The 23,718-nt window shown below is 48.1% G+C and overlaps 1 protein-coding gene across 1 annotated transcript in view; it reads right to left on the bottom strand.

Moving 5' to 3' along the window:
* Positions 1-23,268, bottom strand: part of MRPS15 (mitochondrial ribosomal protein S15) — a 153,897-nt gene extending 130,629 nt beyond the window's left edge. Inside the window, exons 1-2 of the mRNA XM_086958744.1 lie at positions 23,011-23,268; positions 2,861-2,923 (exon numbers count right to left, since the gene is read on the bottom strand). Coding sequence (XP_086814870.1) covers positions 2,861-2,923; positions 23,011-23,152 — 205 coding nt within the window. The 5' untranslated portion in view covers positions 23,153-23,268. The remainder of the gene's footprint in view (positions 1-2,860; positions 2,924-23,010) is intronic.
* Positions 23,269-23,718: the final 450 nt, after the last annotated feature.

Raw genomic sequence — 23,718 nt, 5'->3', positions numbered from 1 at the left:
AGCGCTGTGCAATTTCTGTATGCAACCTGCCAATTCGAATTTAACCATGCTCATATTCACTGGAGACGATGTGGCCCAACATCCAGAGCGTCCGGTTTTGGAGCTGAGGAACCAGTTTCGATTTTCACTGTCTGTTCAACATCCTGTGAGTTCGAACATATCTTTTAATCTCCTCGTGCCTACAGCAATAAAATATGAATGCGTCCTTGTGTAATGTGACTGGCTCTTCTATAAGGCACTTTGTTTCAGTCAGGTGTCTCGATTTACTGTGGTGCATGATCTCCTTGTCCTTAGGACAAACCAGACATTAAAACTTCTTGCCCTTGCAAGGAATCTAGATGTCTCGGGCGTCGGGCGATACGAATTCCCCTCCCCTGGTTTGGGAACGATATTATACAGACGAAAACACATTAATGAAGTATAAGGTAATCATGGATTGTGCATGATCCTATACAAGAGTAATTGAACAAAACATTTACTCAAGCATCCGGTTTAGAATTTCACTTTCTCTGTGAAACCAGGTATTCTCTATTTCCAAACCAGTTTTCCAAAAGTTTGCAAACACATACCACACTGTCCTTGGGGGAGTTTCAAAATAAAAGCGAACAAAGCCATTGGGACAAGAAACATATAGTCTGTGGGTAGAAAAAGCAGCTAGTAGGGTTTGAAAGAGCTTCAGATATAGTGGGCGCTCTACCTAGAGTCTACGTTACACTCCGTAGGGAAAAGGTATCTAAGGCGTGGTGCGTGAAGAGCGAACAGGAAAACCCTAAACCGTTCAAAGAAAATCTGAAAGACTTTCACAAACTAAAGGAAGCAATGCTCTCGCAACCACAATACAGTGTAAAACATGCAAAAAACAGTAATAACAGGTAGGCAGCAAACAAAAGCAGATCTTTGTGTTCCTATTCCTGGTCCGTCCTTGGAACACGGCGACCGGGAATACACAGAGGAGGGATACCGAGCTACAGTTCGATAAATCTACAGTGAAATGGAACTATAAACCAGTTCTAACTTATAAATTTGGATCCCCTCCCGGTACGGTCTGACACTCACACGTGTCTAGTCTCATTTTGGTACTGACGAGCCACACTTGGCTTGAAACATTTATCTGAGCAGTCCTACTTGTCGCTCTAAACCCGGAACAAGAGTTTTTCTTGATGTAAAGGATATTGAATACTCATCAGCACAAACACAGGATCCTTCTACCAACAACACTTACTTTTCGCATCGACCCTTAGATGCTTGGGTCTATCTACCAGCCCTGAAGAGTCGTGTTGACTCCACTTTTGAACACGACGAAACACGTGTCGGCTGAATGTGGATCCAATAAACGTCTTTTGACAAGGAATAGGAACACAAAGATCTGCTTTTGTTTGCTGCCTACCTGTTATTACTGTTTTTTGCATGTTTTACACTGTATTGTGGTTGCGAGAGCATTGCTTCCTATAGTCTATGGGTGACTGCCTGTAAAGTCAAACCTTGTCCTTCAACAGAGGGCACAAAGTCAAATTGGGAATCAAGTTTAAAACCAGGGCAATTGTGCACAAATAGCTTTAGGCATTGACCCAAAATAAAGATTAAAGCCCCTCAGCCCAAGACACAACCCCGAGATGCAGCAAATCAGAAGGAATTAAGGACTTGCTGCTTGAGGGAACAAAAAGGAGAACCACGACTTTCAGTTTCAGGACAATGAGTGATACGCAGAACAGCACACACATTATGTAGTTCCGCAGTACGATAAATTATCCCAGTTCTTACAACCAACTCGATTTTTCTGCTGGACTGATAAATACCATTTCGCAAGTCGGTTTATGTACACCTGCCTCATGTTATTTTTTTCTGTTCACGTCCAACTATTTTCGTAGAATGTGAATATTCAAAGTTGATAATCATTGATCTAACACCTGTAGGAAACTTGAATACCTAGATAGAGGGGTAGTAAAAACAATATGGGATCTAGGCCCTGAAACAGTAGTATTTTCCAACACCGTTTTTCTATACTACTATTATAAAGAGAGAACACAAACCTTTTGGCAAGGTAAACTCGGGAACCACAGCGCCAATCCACACACCTGATACATTGTAGAAATTGTCAGGGTGTGCAGATGGACATAGGCTATAAAAAATAAAAATAAAACGTACATTTAAAAATATAACTTTTAAAAAAAAGTAGTACCCTGAAAGTAGCGCCGGCCGCGACGCTGCTCTGGCCGTGACGTAGCGCTGGCGACGTGCGTGATGACGAGGAGGAGAGACATGGAGCTGCGGTGAAGTGAGCATGGAGCTGCGTTGAAGTGAGGAGCGCGGGTGCGTCATGGCGAAGAGGAGCGGCGGTGAAATGAAGATCGTGGGAAGGCAGCTCAGGTAAAGTAAATGCTCATTGAAATCAGGGTGGGAGGGAGTCGGGCTGGGAGGGGAGCGGGAGCGGGTGTGCACAGAGGGACAGGCGGGAGGAGTGGGGGCGGGAGGGAGTGGGGGCGGGAGGGGGTCGGGGCGGGAGCGGGTGTACTGCCCCCAGCCCCTTTCTGCCCCAGGCAACGCTGGGGCGGGCTGCTAGTTTAAATATAAAAATAAACACAAACAAACCTACAAGCAGTTCTCCCACGGTTTTAAAATTCAATCTAACCACTGCTTTGTAATCAGATGTTAATATGTGGAACAATGCTCAACAACATCCAAATGCGGTCATTCCCAGCTTCGGCAGTATCATGTCTGTTCAGACTTTAGTTTAACATCAAGGGCTTTTTACAGCATGTTCAAGCAGAAGTGTACATTTTTATCTCAATGAATCTCGTTTTCTCATTATTTGTGTGCGAATAAATACTTGCCGAGAAGAAACCACATACTCCCTCCTTACCAGGCTTCCTGCTTGTGACTTTCGCATAATGTCGGACTGACGGAAGCAAACTGCTGCAGTTACCTTAAAAGTGAAAGAGAAGGTGTCACATTGTAAAAATAATAAAAGTAACAAAATCAATAACAAAAAAAACAAACGTGAAAAGCACTACAAAATGTCACTTTAAATGTCAACATTTCATGAGGAAAATAATTAATCTACAATGTGAACATGCTTTGATAACACAAATGTAAGGATTAGAGTCAGCGCCTGATTGCTGCAGTGCATTTTGGCACCTGAAACATTAAACAATATTCATGGCGCCTACCCGACAAGGGCTTACCAGGGCTTCAATTTCGTATCCTTGAACCTCCCACACACAGCCATGTCGATTGCAGCCATTTTACCCGGCAGCATAAGCAACCGAACACAGAATTCTGACTGTGTCAAGCCCCCATATCCTTAAATCTTTGCCATTCAGTCACTCCGTGCCCCGACATGCCCCCTCCCCACATGCTCTCTGGGCCCTTCTCCTTTTTAGGTCTCGCCTGGCGTTGCAGCGCGAAAGCGCTGTCGCCAGCGAGACTTATTGTCATCGTCATGCCTCTCAAGGGAGACAGACCGGAGCACGCGCGGCGATTGGGGTCTGTGGACGTACAGCAACGCGCACATCGCCTGTCCCGCTTTCACAGGCAAGCCAGCGTACAGTTTCACTTTCGCGTTCAGCCACTACAATGTAACTTTCTCAAATTGCCCATGGATTCAAATACCGGGTTGATGTCGACAGCCAACCATTCTTCCATGCATTTAGGATGAGGTATTGTCAATGTCATGATAAAGATGAATATCGAGGGTTAGACTTCCACGATAGAGGAAACATTTTCTATAGACAAATTGAAAGGGTTACGGGTTACCTGGCAAAATCTAATGTAGAGGAATGGCAAAAACTATAAAAGCAGGCAGTATATAATGCATTAGACAGCATGCCAAACTATTCCCCTCCGAACTGCCCTCACTAAATCCGGCAACGTTGCACGAAACCCTTTAACTTGAACTTCAGATTTTTCACTCTGCAGCAGCTTCTCCTCCATACCCGAAGGCAGAGCATTTCATCTTCCCCGGTGAGTCAGCGGCCGCACCTCTTCCCTACATACTGAATGACAGAGAGCACAGCTTCCACCACCCCCCCGCCGAGACAGCGGCTGCCCGCCCTCCAGCAGTAAAGTCCCCCTCTCCTCTGCCTGCACAGGGCTCTACCCCGCCTAATAGCACCCTTCCTCCCCAACTCCCCATCTTGCGCATGGCTTCCCCTGTGCCTGTGAAAATGGCAGTTGGCCTCTCGGCGCTGACTGGAATGTCATTTCCGCCCGTGTCTTCTCACCCCCGGGGGACGAGCGACGAGGCCCGATGGGCAGGATTTGAACATGTACGCGCCCCTTCCTTTTGTCGCGGCCTTTCTCTGCCCATCGCGGCTCATTCCTCTGCTAGTGACTACGGAAGAACGTCTCCCGGGCTGAAGCACCAGCATGGACCCACTCGGTGCACTAACCTGTAGCCAGCGAGTACCCGGATGTATCCTTTGCAGCCGTTGTTTCGTTTGCTGCCCAGGGGAAGAAAATTACCCGGATGGAGCTGCAGCTGTACTGTACAGTTCAGTACAGTAAGCATAGATATAGAAAAGGGACGATAAAGGCATGCATAGGCACACATTATTCTGCACCTACCAGACGAGATATCCATTTTGGAAGTATAAGTGTTTCATACACTTTAAAGCAAGAACCGCAGTTATTCACAAAGGCAGCAACATCCCTTCTTCCCACCAAAAAGATCTTTATTTTGCATTTGCCTGTATAGAAATTATTTGTAATTATTTTTTCCAAGCTTCGTGTCAACAAAATTACTAAGAAAATAAGAAACACCAGCTTTTCTAAAAGTGGCAAAATATTTATTAGTTGTGGCCAAGATGTGTAGGGAAAGAAATCGGTCTGTGTTGTCTTGAAGGACATTGTTAGGTCTCGCCTGGCGTTGCAGCGCGAAAGCGCTGTCGCCAGCGAGACTTATTGTCAGCGTCATGCCTCTCAAGGGAGACGGACCGGGACACGCGTGGCGATTGGGGTCTGTGGACGCGCACGTACAGCCACGCGCACATCACCTGTCCCGCTTTCGCAGGCAAGCCAGCATCAGTTTCACTTTCGCGTTCAGCCACTACAGTGTAACTTTTCAGGCCATCGACTCACCCGTTGTGGAGGGGGGGGGGGGGGGGGGGGGGCTGGAAGGGTGCTCCTAAATGGTGGCTGGCTGCAGCCGGAGCACTCCAGCACTTTTACAGTTCGGGCTGCACAATGCGGGGCTCTCTCCATAGGCATGGGAGCCCGCACTGCTATGTCCTGCTCTTCACCCGGGTCCCGGGACTTCAGTCCCCGCACTTCCTCTTTGGCGCCAGGGCACGTAAAAGTTGCAGGTCAGCGTATGCGCGGGCAGCCCTCGCCGTCCCAGGTCTCCTCCCCAGGCCAGATGTCAAGCTGCTTTCTGTTTTGCTTGTTAACGTCAGGGGTCGTATCATCAGCTAGCCTCTAGGGGGCACTGCGTCCTTTAAGGATTGATGTGTAAAATTGAACCCTGGACTGCTCGAGACAGGACCTGGCCATTGTAGTGAGGCGGCTCCGACTCGAAAGATGACAGGAACCGTCTCTGCCAGGAAGAGGTGCATCAGCCCAAGGCCCGTCAACCGCTCCAGGGAGGAGTAAAACATGCACAGAACCGGTGTTCCTGAACGCGACTCTCATTCTTCCTGTAAGCGGGTCCACTATATGATGACAAGATGTCCAGGTGCATGCATCCCTCCTCTCATGGCTCTGCTGTCCGGGCTCAATCACCCTGATGTCAGTCTCTCCGCGTCTCCTCCTCTTGCCCCCGGACGCCCTCATCAGCTCGCTGGCGCTGAACAGGGCGTTACTGCAGAAGGCTTCGCCGGGTCCCACCTGAGCTCGCAGCAGATAGGCCAGGTAGAGGTTAAGCTCACGAACCTAGTGGAGCAAAATGTGTCTAATTGCCATTTGCATCGAAATCTGCACGTGTTGACAAGTTACAATAAACATTTGCATCCATCTTTTCAAATATCGGCACCAATTAAGCAACCTGCAAACTAAGCAATCCGAGAATCAATGTAGTACAGGCATAATAACTGCGATGAAACATTTTTATGTGCACTAATCGAAATGGTGAGCATATAGCCACCTTTCTTGGGGCAGCTAGTGCCTCAGACCATTCGTCATCTTCCAAATCTTCCAAGTCTCGCGCCCAACTCAATCTTAACTTGGTCAAAGGATCTGGAGGGTTATTTAACAATCTGCTATAATTAAGCAAGTTTGCCTTTCTCGGCACAGAGTCATCTAGCGATCTATCTTCTTGCAGGAAGGATTCAAGGAGGTTGTCCCCCTTTAGGATCGCTTTTTGTAGAGTGTGGCAAATTTGCAAATAATGGAAGCTTTCATTGGGTGCCCATTGGTAATCTCTCAGTAGCTCCATAGCTCACCCACTCCGAATAAACAAATACATTAAATCCCACATATCAAAACCTTGTTGAATAGCTACGGTGCCCAACTACTCCGTGCACCACAGAAGGGTGGCCCGCGTTATCCTGTCTCTCCAACCCATAGCGTGTAGTGCGGTGTGCCAAAGGGCTAGCATTGTCATGGTAGGAACGGAAAGGGTGCAGCACCTGGACCTTATGTATGGTTCTAAGGTAACCCCTGGTGGCATGTTGTCACTATCCATCCTGTATGCTGGTTTGTAATCCGGGAGGTGGGCCCAGTGATGAATAGGAGGTCAATTGCGCCGCCCAATAATACTTTTGTACGTCAGGGAGGCTCTCCCCCATCAGGTCATCCCCGGTTTAGATTTCTGGAGGACGATGCGAGGGGGGTGGTCCCCACCCAAAGAAGAATACTTATTGCACTATCAATGGCTTGATAACAGAATGATGGGACAGGGTAAGGTGTTATTGTGAAGAGCAGGCAAAAACTGAGGCAAAGCCATCATTTTGTAGAGGGCCGCTCTTCCCAATTGAGGCAGTGGTAATGCCCTCCAGAGTTGTACATCCCGCCGCAATTTTGTAAGAGGTTGTTCCAAAAAGACTTGTGGCTCTCAGAGAATGAAGATACCCAAATATCGGAAACCCATTAACTATCTGGGTCTTACAGCGGCTGGTAGAGCCAGAATGCCCTGCTAAGTATGTATATCAGATTTGTTCCAATTAATTTGGGCAAGCAACATAGAGCAGAATATTATATTCCCGACTTGCGGTCCAACTCAACCCTCTTATCAGATGGTCACTTTGCACCAAAGCCACGAGTAGCTCCAATGCAAGAGCAACAAGCATTAAAAAAAGCAATAGGTCTTGCCTTTCATTAAGTTAAAGCCATTTGCTTTGCTATACAATACCATTAGCAAAGCAAATGGCTTTAACTTAATCAAAGGCGCGACCTATTGCATTTTCAATGCTGGTTTTAAAAAAGAATTTGTTTCTCTGAGTATGGGCGACTGGGCCTTAGAGTAAGACTCGAATAAATGAAGGGGTGTTGGTTAGTCTGGGGAAGGAGGCTTAGTGTGTGTGTGTGTGTGTGTGAGTGAGTGAGTAAGGGGGGGATACTAGCCTTTGGTGACCTGTGGTCGTCAGGGGCCGGGGGACACAACCTGTGCGATGTTGCTGCTTTGAGGCGTGTGACGAGAACTCAAGGGGCTGAACCTCATGTGAATATGATCAGATGACCCCATGTCATCAATCGGGGCTGAACCTCATGTGAATATGATTATCAGATGACCCCATGTCATCAATCAGGCAGAGCACCGGCCCACGGCTTTACTTTCACAAATCATTGTTTTAGGTGGCACTTCAAGTGTAACAAATAAAGTGAACGAGGACTACAACTCCCAGAAAGAATTGGGTTGCTGAAAACCCAAACATCGAGCACTGCGTCATTGGAAAATTGCAGTTATTTGGAAGCCTTATGTTATGGTACAGGAAGGGGGCCCAGAGAGACGCATACTGTGACGTCTATGCAGGGTGTACAGGTATTGCAACTGGTAGGAAAACAGGCACCGTAGCAGTGCTTAATTTGAGCAGATAGTTTCCGGTGCTCAGCACCGGCAATCATCATCGCATTCTGCCACATGGTGGCCATGTTTATCTTATTTATAGAAAAATATAACAGTTGTTTATTCATTCAGTATAAAGTAAAAAAGACTAATACCTGCCCTAATAGCTTGGGAGACCTGGAATAGTCAGAATTGTCACACTTGTAGAAGTGTGATGGTTAGTGGTTGTGTTGCTACTGCAGCATGCAGGGCTGGCAGGACAGTGGTTAGTGAATGCAGAAGTGCCGTCCTGAAAAAGGCCCTGTCACGTGTATTTTCACAAATAACGCACTGTCTGCACCTGAGCCCTGCGGCCCAATTTACCACTCAGTCATTGAATATCTATGTGAGTCACTCCTTCAGGCACATTCCCTCCGCAGCACACACAGCGCAGTTGTTCAGTAAAGTGCCATGAGGCACCAAGGAACACAAAGAAAGCGCTTTATGTACAATTTAAAACAATGGAAGGAACGTATTTGTAGTGAGAGCTGAATAAATAAGTACTTAAGAGGGTGTTTAAGGGGCAGGACCCTATCCCCGTGGCATTTTAACCCCCTTCCTTTGCCTGCTAGCATCGGCTCCCCTGCATGTATTTCTGTATTATTTGGACACTAAACAGCCAATAATCGGAACAATGAGGATAACATTTAAGATGAGTGATACAGTCGCTCAGCCGTATTTAATATAAAATAATTTGTAAGCCAATCTCTATGTATTTTAACGTGTGTTTGAGTACACGTGACACACAGTAGCTGGTCAAATGATGTCATTGCTAAAAGCATAGAGGAGATTCGGATGAACATACATGGGGATAACAGCGTGATTCTGTGTGTAAAAATGTTATAGGGGCCCCAATGAATGATATCACAATACTTCACAAGAGCCCAACTGACATTAAATAGAGCAACTCTCTAGAATGCTTGCTGCCGGTGATTTTTAGAGGGTACGACCCTTGACCCTGGTTGAGGCCAGTCGCCCCCCACACCGCGCAGCTCCACCTGAGTGCGCCCGTCCCCGCCGCTACTGAGAGCCCCGTGACCCCCGTGCTAGAGGCCCCCCTGGGCTGCTGCCTGGCTCCTGGGTGATCAAGAGTGCTGTCTGTAGTTTTACTGTAATTACTACTGTTGTCGAGTGTGCCGTTCTGTATTCTGATTACTGCTGTTCTTATTTCCTCACTGGGGTGTTCTTCTTTATCTCTACCCCGCTCCCGCCGCCCTCGCCGTCCCTCTCCCGCTGCTGCCCCCCGCAGCCCCGCCCCTTGCCCTCTGTTCCCTCCCTGGTTTCCCGCTGCTGCGTCCCCTGCGGCCCCGCGCCCGACCCCATTGACTGCTTCCCACCCTCCTCCCAGCTGCTCCCCCCTCCCTGCTTATGGCAGCCGCTGCGCAGCCGCGCGCAGCAGGTGCGCCGCTGGCACGCCAGAGGCAAGCCCGTCTGCGCCCGACCGCACCCAGCGCAGGACCCCTGGACCCCGCGCACTCCACAACGCCGGACACCGATACAACGCCAATACCCTCCAGCCGAGACCACCACTGCTTCCAGGCCGCCCCGAAACGCACCAATGGTCCTTTTTCCTGCCGCACCTGCAGTTTCACCTGCGACAGAGCCACCAAACCTCCTAGGATCAGAGCCAACCACTTGCGCTGCATACTCCTCAATACCTGCTCCGCACGCAAACACGCCATCGAGCTCTGGGACCTGCTCGACACCTTCGCCCCAGACGTCGCCTTCCTGACAGAGACCTGGTGGAACGACTCCTCGGCACCCGACATCGCCATAGCCATCCCTGACGGCTACAACATCACCCGCAGAGACCGCACCAACAAGGCTGGAGGAGGAATAGCCATCGTACACAAGTCCACACTCAAGCTCTCCTCCCACTCAGACGACACCCTCAGTACCGCTGAACACCTGTACTTCCAGATCCACACCAAGCCCGACACCACCCTCAAAGGAACACTCATCTACAGACCACCTGGACCTCGACCTCAGTTCAACGACTCCATCGCCGACCTTGCCAGCACCCAGGCACTCGCCTCCACGGATTACATCCTTCTCGGGGAACTTAACTTCCACCTCAAGAACAACAACGACACCAACTCCCCCACCCTGATCGACAACATCGCCAACCTCGGCCTCAGACAACTCGTCACCGCCACAACCCACGCCGCCGGCCACGCGCTTGACCCTATCTTCTCCACAAGCCCACACATCACCTTCAACCACACCACCGAACTCCACTGGACCGGCCACCGATGTGTCCACTTCACCTATAAGAAGCCCACCTCGCACCACCGCACCCGACAGCTTCCCCGCCGGTGCTGGAGCAAAGTCACAGAGGACCAGCTGACCACCACCCTCGCCCAGAACCCACCCATTAACACCACGGACCTGGACGCCACTGCACGCAACCTCAGCCAATGGATCAACGACTGCGCCAACACCCTCGCCCCAATCAAGAAACCAACCAACAAGAAAGCCAGTTGGTTCACCGAAGAACTCGAGACCTCCAAACGGACGTGCCGAAAACTGGAGATGAAATGGCTACGAGAACGGACACCAGACAGCCACGCAGCCCGCAGACACCTCCACCTCATCAGATTAGCCAAGAGATCATCCTTCAAAAGCCACCTAGAAAACAACGCACACAACAGCAAAGAGCTCTTCAGCATCGTGAAGGAACTCTCCAACCCCAGCGCCAACACCAACGACATCCGGCCCTCTCAAGAACTGTGCAACTCGCTGGCCACCTTCTTTTACCGGAAAATCGCTGACATCCACGCCAGCTTCGACACCACGGCCGCCCCAACCACACTGGACTCCACCCCCCCAGCAACCACCACCCTCGGCAACCGCTTGACCTCTAGGCCAGCGCCAACGACGACGAAACACGCAAGATCATGAACTCCATCCACTCAGGATCACCATCAGACCCCTGCCCACACCACATCTTCAACAAAGCTGACACTACCATTGCCCCAACTTTAGAATGTCATCAACATATCCCTGGAGACGGCCACTTTCCCGGAGTGCTGGAAACAGCGCCCTCCTGAAGGAACCCAAGGTGGACCCCAAGGACCTCAAAAACTTCTGGCCCATCTCCCTGCTCCCCTTCCCGGCAAAAGTCATCGAGAAAGTCATCAACACGCAGCTGACCCAGTACCTCGAGGACAACATCCTCCTCGACCCGTCCCAGTCCGGATTCCGAAGAAACCACAGCACCGAGACAGCCCTCATCGCAGCCACAGACGACATCAGGATTAAACTAGACAACGAAGAAACATCGGCCCTCATCCTCCTGAACCTATCAGCAGCCTTCGACACAGTCTGCCACCGCACACTAAAGACACGCCTCCAAGAAGCCGAAATCCAAGAAAAAGGCCCTGGACTGGATCACATCCTTCCTCTCCAGCAGGACCCAGAGCGTGCGCCTCCCCCCCTTTCCGATCCGAAGCCACTGACATCATCTGCGGGGTACCCCAGGGATCATCCCTCAGCCCGACGTTGTTCAACGTCTACATGGCCCCCCTCGCACAAGTCGTTCGCCATCACAACCTCAACATCATCTCCTACACCAATGACACCCAGCTGATCCTCTCCCTCACCAAGGACCTGAACACCGCCAAAACCAACCTCCATGAGGGACTGAGAGCCATCACCGAATGGATGAGGAACAGCCATCTGAAGCTGAACTCGGACAAGACAGAGATCCTCATCCTCGGACCCACACCCTCAGCCTGGGACAACTCCGGGTGGCCGACCACGCTAGGAACAGCACCCACTACCACCAACCATGCACTCAACCTGGGAATCACCCTCGACTCCTCCCAACCATGTCAAAGCAGGTCAACGCCGTCTCCTCCTGCTATAACATCCTCCGCAGGATCTACAAGTGGATCCCTACCGGAACTAGAAAAACAGTGACCCAGGCCCTCGTCAGCAGCAGGCTAGACTACGGCAACGCACTATACGCTGGCATCCCGGCCAAACACCTGCGGCGACTGCAACGCATTCAAAACGCCTCCGCCCGACTGATCCTCAACATCCCTCGCCACAACTACATCACCCCACACCTTAGAGAACTCCACTGGCTCCCCATCAAGAAGAGGATCACTTTCAAGCTCCTAACCCACACACACAAGGCCCTCCATAACACCGGACCAGCCTACCTCAATGACCGACTCAGCTTCTACACCCCCACCCGCCAGATCATGCTCCTTCCTCGACGCCAAGATCTGGAATACCCTCCCCACCCACCTACGGCAGACCCAAGACCTCCTCACCTTCAGGAGATCCTCAAGACCTGGCTCTTCGAGCAGTAGCACCCCCCCCCCCCCCCACCCCTACCCTCAGCGCCTTGAGACCCTAGCGGGTAAGTAGCGCACTTTAGAAGTATAATGATTGATTGAATGTAGAGAAAACAACTTTTCTATACACTTTCTTTAAGAAAAAACATATTCCGGCTGCACTGCATTCATGAACTGCAAGAAAGGGCTAGGCAAGCTTTCGCTTTACCAGCTGCAACAGGGGTCATAATAAGGTGCCCTTTACAGCTTATTGGCTTTTTTTTTTACATGACTTGCAGGTTGCAAGACAGGAGCTAGTAAATATTGCAGGAAACACAATACCGAAGCAAAGCTGTGGGAGGGGACAGAGGAACGGCAAATGGTTGAAACACTTGACAGAAAGAAAGAGAAATTGTGAAAATGAAAACAAGTGTGGTCCTGAAAGAGAAAGAGCACTCCGCTGCAGCCGGAGCATGGGGATCTCTTGTTCTTATGGGGCCATGTGTTTCTAAACACAAGGCCCCATGAAGATACGAAAATGCTATGCGACAGACGGTAAGCAGGCCACCGAGTCCGGCTCCGAGGTCAAAGGGCGTCTACAGAAAACTCTAATTTCCAATGACGGGCCACCGTCTAGCAATAAAGGTGATGCCAGCCAATGGAGAAGAGGGGCAGGGCTTAAAGCCCTCTTCTGAAATTCTTTGTTAACAATAAATCTCGCGGAGCGAGCTCCGCATGTGCGCAGCAACTCTAGACGCGAGACCTAAAAATCAAGGGGTAAAGAGGACAACCCTGACTCGTGCCACCTCGTAGAGGGAACAGTTACGGATGTACCTACGTATCTCTATTAACTGTTACCGGGGCAAGATGATCCAAGTATAGAAGTCGGATCCAGGAGAGAAAGCAAGGACCAAATCTTTGCTTCTCCAATACTGCATAGATAAAAGGCCACACCAGTGTCAAAGGCCACTCCACAGTGTCAAAGGCCATATGCACATCCAAACGCAATATAAGAGCATCCCCTAGGATCGGCTAAGCTTGACCCAAGAACCCATACAGTTAACGCAAGTTAAGTGCAGTACTCCTACCCAGCATAATACCGGATTAGTCCAGGTGTAATAGTGGTCGAGCTATTTGAATCAGACGTGTGGCCAAGAGTTTCTCTAATATTTTTACCACTGCATTTAGTAATGTTATGGGTCTGTACAAGGCACAGTCCTCCGGTGGTCTACCTTACTTGTGAATCACTACTATATTGGCGGATCTTTGGTCTCTGGAAAGCATACCCATCTCACAACTTTCCTGGAACATGGATTAGAGATGGGGGGCAATTGTGGGCACTTAGTTAGACCCAACAAAATATTTTCCTGCATCCGCTGATAAATAAATAGGTTTTTCTTCAGAATATCTTCCCCAATCGAACACGAAAAGAATGTCTCTTTTTGGGACACTTCTTGAACATTGTAAGGTATGTACTATACGTGTCTCACTAGTGACAGCACATCGCAGTCAAGCTGTGCAAGTACCCGATAAACATCTGGGTCTTTCTTTCCCTCCAAACCCGTTATATACAGAAACAACAATTTATGATTAACCTACGGTAGCATTACTACCCAGTATATTGGGTGATGGGTTGTACACTAAACCTTATGGTCAAAATATCCCCTGTTGCATGTGTGGCTCCCTCAAATTAGTTACACTATGGAACCCATGTACCATTTAATTATGCCTGACTTTAGATTTTCTCACGGGTAATCCTCTGTATAAAAGGAACGCATTTCAAGGTCTCACGCCTGTGAAATTAGTTTCTTTTGCACTTATGGAAATACCTGACTAAGCTAATATCACGTATTCACCGGACATAATGGTTTTCTCCACACTACGAAGGAGCGATTGTTACCTATATTTTAACTTAAACACGTGGAATTTTGATAAAAGATATGTGCTAATGTTTTGGCAATTTCTAAATGTTTTCTATTTCTATGTATGGACTTATGCCCATCACTCCCAACTATACTACAAGCTAACTGTATGTATATATTCATTTCATTAATTATTCCATTTGTATGTGACTCCTACTTGACTTGCTTTTGACGGCTCAATACAATTGATATATACATATCTTTTTACTGTCATCTTTTTCCTTCCTCCTTCTTTCTGGATGGAACGCTGTATTATGACTCATATCTTATCCTATTCCTTTTATTTCTTTACCTACCAGTTTTTTTCTCTGATTTTCTCTTTATTTTGAATTACCTTTTGTGTCTAAATCTGTCCTTGATAACCAAACGCTGCAGATTTGTGTAAAATGATTTTGGCCTTGCGGTAAACCTGTATATTGCCGATGCATGTTAACCCTGTGAATATCAATTGAGGTAACAGCCCTGATGAAGCCCCAGGTTGAAAAGCCAACTTTTGGGGGGGAAACATGTGTGGACGACTGTGTTGTAAATCTCTTGTTCTTTGTTTGTACTACGTCCTTTGAATGACTGAAGAAGAACGAGTCTTGATCACCAAACATACTGAATTCAAGAAAAGGATTCAAAAAGACTATAAAGATATCTACTTGTCCTGGCACATCTTTCAGTTTCATAATTAATGGGGAAGAGGTCTCCCATTGCCAATGACAAGTAAAAGCCCCCAAAAATATCCTCAATTACAAGCAGGTGTGCAGAAAAATCTGGATCCACTAACCTCTTCCTGTTTTCCTTGGATTGGATAAGGTGCAGTTTGCTTTCCTACGTCACCTCGTCCTCAGATGAGTCAGAGCCACAAACTTGAAAGCGTGAGGACGTTCTGCAAAGTCACTGAAACTTATGTATTTTACCTTCCTGACTTGCTGTGTGATTGATTGTGTGAGTGTTTCGGATTGTGACTGTATATGTGTTTGCAAGCTTATCTGCGTGGCCGATCATTTTTTTTATGTTGTTGACCGCCACTACCTAGCAAATTTGATCACTGTAAAATACTTACCACGTCTGTTAACATTAGATTATAACCATCCTAAGCAGGTTTATCCGTAGTGATCATCCAAGTACTTTAGGCAAGGTTACCAGCAGAAATTACTAGCAAAAGCTCATTAATTGTAAATGCCTCCATCTGACTAACCAAATAACTGCCAAAGCATTACGTGCCCTCCAGCAAAAAAGATATAACAACCACAGTAAGTCTCCCCAATTTAGCTTCAATTATCATTAATCTATCAATTAAAAATGTGTTTTCTATTTGCATCCTTTTGTATTCATCAGCAAACCAAAATACACATATTTTCCAAACAAATAATACTTTCCCATTTTAACGGGGACCTCAAAACGGGTCTCTATCAGGCTCTGTTTCGTGCCCTGGTACAGGCGGTCCGTTTGTTACCGGCCTGTGGTGATAGCAGGCACATCAACGTGCGCATGTTCACTTCTCACTAGTGGAGAAGTTACGACAGGACGTCATGCCAGGTGAGCGTTGCAGAGGAAGGGAAATACCTTATAGAGAGTAATTTTCTCTATGGATTTCCATTCTCTTTTTGAAAATCAGTCCTCCCCCAACTACACCCAGTGTCATAGAGATGCGTACCTAGGTGGACGCTAGGTGGCAGTGCAGTGCTGGATTACGAGGAGAGGCGAGCGAGGCGAGCGAGAGCCAGCGAGGAGAAGGCAGCTGCCGCCGTTGCCGCCTGAGGACGCTCGGCCCCCCTCCCACCGTGGATTTAGGACCGGGGAGAGTTGGCAAATCGCGGTAGAGACCCAGACCCGGTTTTCCACACGGCCTGCACCCAGAGGACTGGTGCCACTGCCCCCATCACAACACAGGCAGCCTGCGAGTGCCAAGTGAGTCTTTCTCCAAGCACCTGCAAGAGTCTGTGAGCAGAGGTGTGCGCTACGATCCGGAGGAGGTGGGGGGCTGAGGAGCAGCTTTGAGTGGTGTGTCTTTGCCGGTTACCTGCTGCTGTTTGGAGCTCCCTAACTGTCCGCTGCTGCTGCTTGCTGGGCTTTCCCTTACCACCGCGGAACCCGCTTGTAGCGCCCAGTACGCTGCCCTGACATCGCCGGTCTCCTCCCCCCGCTGCAGCCTCTGACCATCCGTGCTGCCGCCGAGCGGGGGAGTTGAGACCACAAGCCCCAGAAGCCTCCGCGACCTGGACGGAAGTCGCGTCGAGGCTGAGCGCGCCAGGAGGCGCACAAAAAGGGGCATCCCTTCCCGCGTCGCGGGACGCGCGCGGGCAGGCGCCGGGCTAAGCCCGGGCAAAGGGCGGGCCCTCTGAGGCACGAAAAGGCCAGGCTAGGCCATCCCCATTACACTTATCTGCTGCAAACTAAGGTACTGTACCCATTGTGACTCTCTGGTCCTTACATTGCATTACTGCCACGTGTATTGTTATCGCATCATCATTGCCAGCAGTACATCTGTTCTACAACCTACTCGGCTCGACTTGACGTTAGGGTTCCTGCTTTTTCTTCTGCTATTACCCTAAGAATGGGGAAAAAACGGGTCCCTGTCCCAGCTGAGTCTGTGAACACCTTAGACTCATATCTTGTGCAAGTAGTTAACGATATCAATAACAAGCGTAGGCAATCTCTTGGGTTGAGTCAATCACCCATTTTGCCGTCAGCAAGTCCATCGACAAGCGCCCTAAGCTCCGAGACATCTGAACTACTGCCAGATAATTTTCCAGGGATTCCAGAAAATCTGATTTCTCAAGATCCGGACTCCGAGGATAAAGCTGATTCTGACCTCCAATCAGATAGACAAGATCTGATCGACTTATCAGATAACACCACCAATGATCTAAATCAGCAGACAGCTGCCACGGAAGTAGCTCTTCACTCTCCGCAAATTGCCACAAGGGCTGTCAGAGCTTGTCGAAAATCTACAGCGAAACGTGGGGGCAAACATCTTAGCAGGAAGAAGGCCGCTACACCACCCCCGACTCGAGTAAGGAAACAGCCCGATCCCGTCACTGATATTGAGCCAAGAAGTACCATCGACGAGGACCTCTTTAACCGAATCCAAGATATGATTGATATTAAAATCAGGACCATAATCAAACCCATGATAGGGAAATTGGACAAGTTAACATCTGAGGTAAAAAAGTTGGGTGCGGCACATAGTAAGCTGGCAGACGAGGTTGAAAATTTATCTTCCCTCGTCACAAACTTAATACCCACAAACGTAGAAGCCACCCCTAATGAGAGTAGCTCGCAACCCATACAGCAAGGGCCGTCACTCCTGCCCCCATCACCCTCACTACCACCATTACCTGCAGTGGGCCAGGTGGCAGATACTGCAGTCCCTAGCATTAGTACATCTGCTGCTATAGCGGAAGCACACCAAGTGGACATCTCTGCCCAATTTATCTTGGAAGCCTCGCCGGTTGTCCTGGTGCTGGCCAACGTCCCAGTTTTAACACAAGGCAAAGTAGAGTCCAACCAGGACCTAAAAGACAAAGCGTTGTATTGGCTAACCAATAACATGTTTATGACAGAACAGGGTTTTGATAAGTTGGCAGGGGATATTGTTATGTCAAGGAGGGTTTCATGGATCGGTAGCAAGCCCAAAAAGTTTCAAGGGGATTGTGTCATCTTAAATTTTGCCAATGCCGAGGTCCTCCCAGACATCTTAAACAACATCTTCCCGCCCCAACGACGTAGTGGCTCCATAATTCCTCTCACCCTCAAGTTCTTTTTCGACAAAAATAGGTTTACCACCTTACCTAAACTTCCTACCTACAAAAGATCTACCAATGCTGACAGATGGGGAGGGGGCCCTAGACTTCGACATTATAATGACTGGCCTCAACCAACAGCTTATAGGGAGCCAGGTAGACCCTATCGCCCAAATGACCTAAACATCAGGCCACCTTTGGTACAAGAGCCAAGAGGGAATGTTTGGGGTTCTGGTATACGGGCCTATGATTATAACACCAGGGGTCTTAGGCCAACACAATGGTTGGGAAACGATCAGTTCCCGGTACACCCAATAACCCCACAACCTCTGTGGAACTTAGCTCCATTTGGACAGGCCCAGGCAGCCACCCCTTTTGAGTGGGGATTTGGTACTGGCAACAGATTTGCTCCTCTGTCAGACTTAAATTCCTGCGACTGACTCGAACCAGAAGTAGTCCAAGAACGGGAGGAGGCGTGCGACCCATTAGTTACAGGTGGCGGTCAGGTATTGCAACAACCAATAGCTGAAAGTGCAGATGAGATTGCGATAGTAGACCTAAGGCCACCCACTGACCACTGTAAGATAATGAGTTGGAACGTGGCGGGCTTAAACGCCAAACGTCAGGATCATGCATGGCTAAGTCTTATCTCTAAGCATCATATTATCGCCCTGCAAGAAACCTGGGATACGGCGTATAACCTTTGGTGGGATGGGTACATTAGTTTCACTAAACCTGCAGTCCCTAGTAGAGCGGGTAGAGCCAAGGGGGGCTTGGCGATCTTGTTCTCACTGGCTTTAAAAGGCAGATAAGCTCTGATTCCGATAACATTTTAATGATTGAGAGGGTGACCAGTAAAGACTGTAAGTCATTATATGTAAACTTTTATAATTCTAGGAATAGCGATTATAATGGTCGTAATATCGCAAGCCTAGATAACATTTTAAATACAGTACTTCAGGATATAAATTTTGTTTATGAGTTAATTTTATTAGGCGATTTTAATATTCATTTGTGCGAATTAGCCTGCAAGGGTAGTGATGCAAAGGATGCTGAGGATGCAGCCATACAGGGCCCTCATTTCGAACATTCTGTAGAGGGGCAGGAGCTTGAGGAACTCCTGGCCAACTTTGATTTAATTGAACCTGACTGCGCCCTGAGAATTCCAACTTTTACCGGCACCCTACATGGTACAGTGATTGATTTCATTTTCGTGACTCGGGGAATTCTAAGCGGGACTATGGCCTATTGCACTGTACCCACTCATTTCAGTGATCACAACCCAGTTCTTCTCGAAGTGGCCTGGGGTGCCTACATGGGGGCTCCCCCAGTAACGGAGAAAGTGGCACATCCTCTGAGGACCGCTGATCAAAACAGACGTGTGAAGTGGGCTAAAGTGATCCCGGACAATTTCTATAAAAAATGCTTCCCCAAAATCAAAGCCCAAGTTGAGCTCTGTAGAAATCCGGATACACAAGGGCACACCATAGTCGCAGCCTATGAGGCAATCTGCGCCCAAGTCTCTAAGGATCTCCTGGTCAAACCCACCCCGGGAGCACAAGGTCATAAGCGCTGGTTAGATCATGAATGCTCGAAAGCACACAGAGAACTGCTAGCGGCACTAAAATTTGTACCCAGGGATAGAGCTGAAATCTCTAGAAAAAGGAAGATCTACAAAGCGGCCACAAAAAAACGCAAAGACGCAATCAAACGCGAAACCTGGGATAATCTCCTTTCCGCGGCTGTACTAAAGGACAGTAGGAGATTTTGGGAGATCTTGAGGCAGCCCCTATTTGCGGAAGATAACAACGCACCCATGGACTGTGTGATCGCTGACGAAACATGGTTGTCCTTTTTCAAAAATGTATATGGGGGAGATGATGACGAAGGCAGAAACAGGGGTCAGCTGTCTAGTAAAAACGTACACCCCATTATCTTCAACTCGCAAGAAGTGGAAAAAGCACTCCTGGCAACCACCAAACACAAGGCACCTGGTCCGGATGGAGTCCCGGCTGACTTCTTCATGTTCTCTCCCAAGCTATGGGCCGAGGTTATGGCAAATTTGTTTAATGCAGTGAACGGCAACCCGGCGCCTGCCTCATGGGCCATATCCACGATCGTCCCCATCTTCAAGAACAAAGGGCGCAGGGACGACCCCGCTTTCTACAGGCCCATATCCCTACTGGACTCGACCATAAAAATATTGGGCAGAGTTCTGTTAGCCAGACTGAGGGAGAACATCGAGGACCGTGGAGGCCTATCTGACTTGCAATACGGTTTTAGAGAGAGAAAGGGTACCATTGAACAATGTACTAACTTGCATCTCCTCATTTCCAAGTATACTGTAGCCAAGGAGGGGTCTGTGTTTCTTGCCTTTATGGACCTTTCATCGGCGTTCGATCTTGTTAATAGATCAAAATTGTGGGTGATCCTGTTGGAGCTGGGCATCGAAGAAGCCTTGGTCTCGTTCATGGCCACTATGCATCAGGAGCTCTTCGCAGCAGTCCGAGTGTCAAACAATGGTAGATGTACCCCATTATTTAAATCCTTAAAGGGGGTACGTCAAGGCTGCATCTTAGCCCCCACGCTTTTTACAATCTACATCAACGGCTTGGGGGCACATCTGCGAGGCCTGAATGCGGACGTCCCACGTGCAGGGGATGTGCAAATTCCGGCACTCCTGTACGCTGACGACGCCGTGCTGATTGCTCGAACTGGTGTTGGCCTCCAGACTCTGTTGGACGCATTTGGCATTTTTATGAATAATTTGGATTTGAAGGTGAATGTATCAAAATCACACACTATGGTAATGGGGCGCGAGTGCACCAAAAAAAGGCACAAATCTTTCTTTTGTAGTGGGGTCCCCGTCTCAATGGTAATGACATTCCCCTACTTGGGTGTTTTATTTGATCAAAAGGGAACATGGGGACCACAGATAAGAGCCAAAAAGTTGGCGGTAATTAGATCCTCCTCAGCGATCCTTGGTTTTGCAGGCAAGCTGGGAGCCCGGCCCATGGAAGCCCTTCTAAAGATCTATAAGAGCAAGCCAGTGGCTATCGCACTTTACGGTTCTCCTTTGTGGGGCTACGCTAATCTTGACCCTATCCAGAGAGCGGAAAACAGATTTATTAGATCCCTTCTATCTGTACCTCAGTCTACCCCAACCTACTCAATCCATCGAGAGGTGGGCCTACCGTATTTGTCAGATCTACTGAGCTTAGCACCCCTGATTCTATGGTTGAAATTGTGGTTAAACGAAGACCTCCCACTAAACCATACAATCTTGAAGGATGTTTTATCTTTAGATAAACATAGTAGTATCCCATGGATGGCCTACCTAATTAAATCTTTTACCGACCTGGGCCGCCCTGAGCTCTTTCTATGCCCAGACAAAATCAGGGTTGAAGATATAGGTCACATAAAAAAGGCATTTATGGATAGGAAGGAAGCGCATCGTGAGGATGCAGAATTATTGAAGCCATCAGTTAGGTCTCATAACCTTTTGGTTAGCGCCCCTTCAATTGCACCTTATCTTATTTTTGTAACCGTTCCCTACCATAAGTTTCTGCTAACCAAGTTCAGGTTCAACCTGATACACTACCATCTTGGTTCATATAAGGGATGGCAGAAGCCAGTTGAAGCCCCACCCTGTAGATGCGACGACTTCTCGGTGCAGGACACACTGCACTTCGTCATGTTTTGCAGCTTTTTTCATGAGCAGAGGAAAAAATACCTACTCCCTGTCCTTAAAGAAGCGGGCTTCACTCAGGTTCGTCCAGCCTTGCTTTATTTACAGCTTTTGTCAAATCCCCGCACTACCTTTTGCATCGCGAATTTTTTAGTTGCCGCAGCTAGGGCAAAAGCTGTCGGTCAAAACTCGCCTTAGAAATTTTTAAGGGTTTTTTATCAGAATTACTTTTGTCTCTTATGAATGAATTTGTATAGTCTTAACATTTTTATAGTATTTAACTTTTATCTGTAGTTTTAATGCTTTTATGAAAATGCTGGGCTATGTATGTATGGGCATATGTATCCTATGTTATGTTTCATTGTTTATTGTCTATGTTTCTTTGTATGACTTGTAATAAGTCGAATAAAGATATCCTGACTGACTGACTGACTGAAAATCAGGAGCAGCAACATTGTCGTGGTCACCAGGGCTTTAAGTGGAAGCTTTTTCAATATTATATACAAGCCATAGTTGCTGCTAATTTATCTTATGCAACTAACAACCAATGACAAAGCCAATAGTCTTGCGTTGTTGTAGGTATGATGTTACTTGTTGTATCATATATCTGGAAGCATTGACAGAAGCAGCATAATTCTAGTCGGGCGGCACACTATGCTAAACACAGATTTTCAGCTTACGTGTTTTAAGCCCCGCCGTTAATATCATTGGCCACGCCCTTTGAGAGACTCCCCAGTTTTTTTCATCCCACTTAAAGTCCTGGCCACAGGTTCCACTGCCATTATTATGTCATGAACTGACAACTGTGCCAGGAATATGATAAAGACTAGCATAGGGTTTTGGTGGTCCTTGGCATAGCTTCCAAGGAGCAATACTGGTTATTAGGGGGAGACACAATGTCACATGCAGACCGATGCACACAGATAAGTGCACGAGGCACTTAATTGCCTCAGCTCTGGATCCATACCCAGATTTTGTTCATTTTAAACAAACGATTTGAGAGAATGTCAGATTTGTTAAGAGTGGTAATGCCACCGTAATTATAAGTCCCATAAGCGATGCATCCATAACAATGTAAATACAAAACAAAACACACTCGACCCGAAGGAATTGGAGAGCTTTCCATGAGCACCAGTTACATTACAAGCACACATTCATTGTTTGAAGGCATGGGGAGAGTAAGTTATTTGCCTAGAATCATAGGATAAGCAAACGACGAGACTTGAACCCCGTTCCCCAATCCCAAAGGCGGCAGCTCTGATTGTTATGCCTTATCCTCGTTGACAGCCCTTATTAAGGATTAAAGTAGTCTTAGGAGCTATGACAAATTACCGTGCTTCCAGTGAATGTATTATCGCCCCATAGTAACGTTAGCATTTCTCCATATCGACACACATCCAATAATCACCTCGCTTCTCGTTTGTCCTTCCATTACAGCCCGACCCTACGCGAGCAGCAGAGCTCTGTGGACTATTCAAGAAGTAACCCGAAAGACAGCGACTTCCCTGGGTCCGGCAGGTCGCAAACAACGCTCTCCGGGCGAGAAACATCTTCACTGTCAAAAGACACAGCCAGAGACACAACCTACGGTTGCATGGAGGCTGCCATATTTAGTGAGGCAAATGGTGTCAGACTGCTAACCAGAGCAGAATTTTAACCAGCACTTAACATGGCCGCCGACGTAATCTAGAATTACCTTCAACCTGAAGACTTTCCGAGTCAAAATATGGCCGTCGTCAGCGATCCTATCCTTCTTTCAGGGGTTTGCTGACTATACCCACATCCAACATGGCCGTCGAAGAAGTAGCGAAACCGCTCTATTCATTGCGGGATCGGACGTGTTTTATCCTCACCTAAGATGGACGTTCGCTAAATGCTTTTGCGGATTTTTAATCGCACATTTAACGGATCTCACGCTCGCGTTCTTAGAGGTCTTGGGTGGGAACGTAGCAATGTTGGTTGTGTCAGCAATCTGTATTAGGCGTCGCGATGTTTGGGGTGTTTGCGAATGTGAGCGTTCTCAAGGTTCTCTGTGCCCATGTCCAGACCATAAGGCTTATTTACAAGCCCTTCGCCGCCGGTGCGTCACTTTTTAACATAGAAAAAAGTGACCTAC

The sequence above is a fragment of the Lissotriton vulgaris genome, chromosome 2_1 (assembly GCF_964263255.1).
Source record: "Lissotriton vulgaris chromosome 2_1, aLisVul1.2, whole genome shotgun sequence".
NCBI classification, from domain to species: domain Eukaryota; kingdom Metazoa; phylum Chordata; class Amphibia; order Caudata; family Salamandridae; genus Lissotriton; species Lissotriton vulgaris.
The sequence above is the reverse complement of the archived record's forward strand: the minus strand, read 5'-3'. Positions and strand labels throughout refer to the sequence as shown.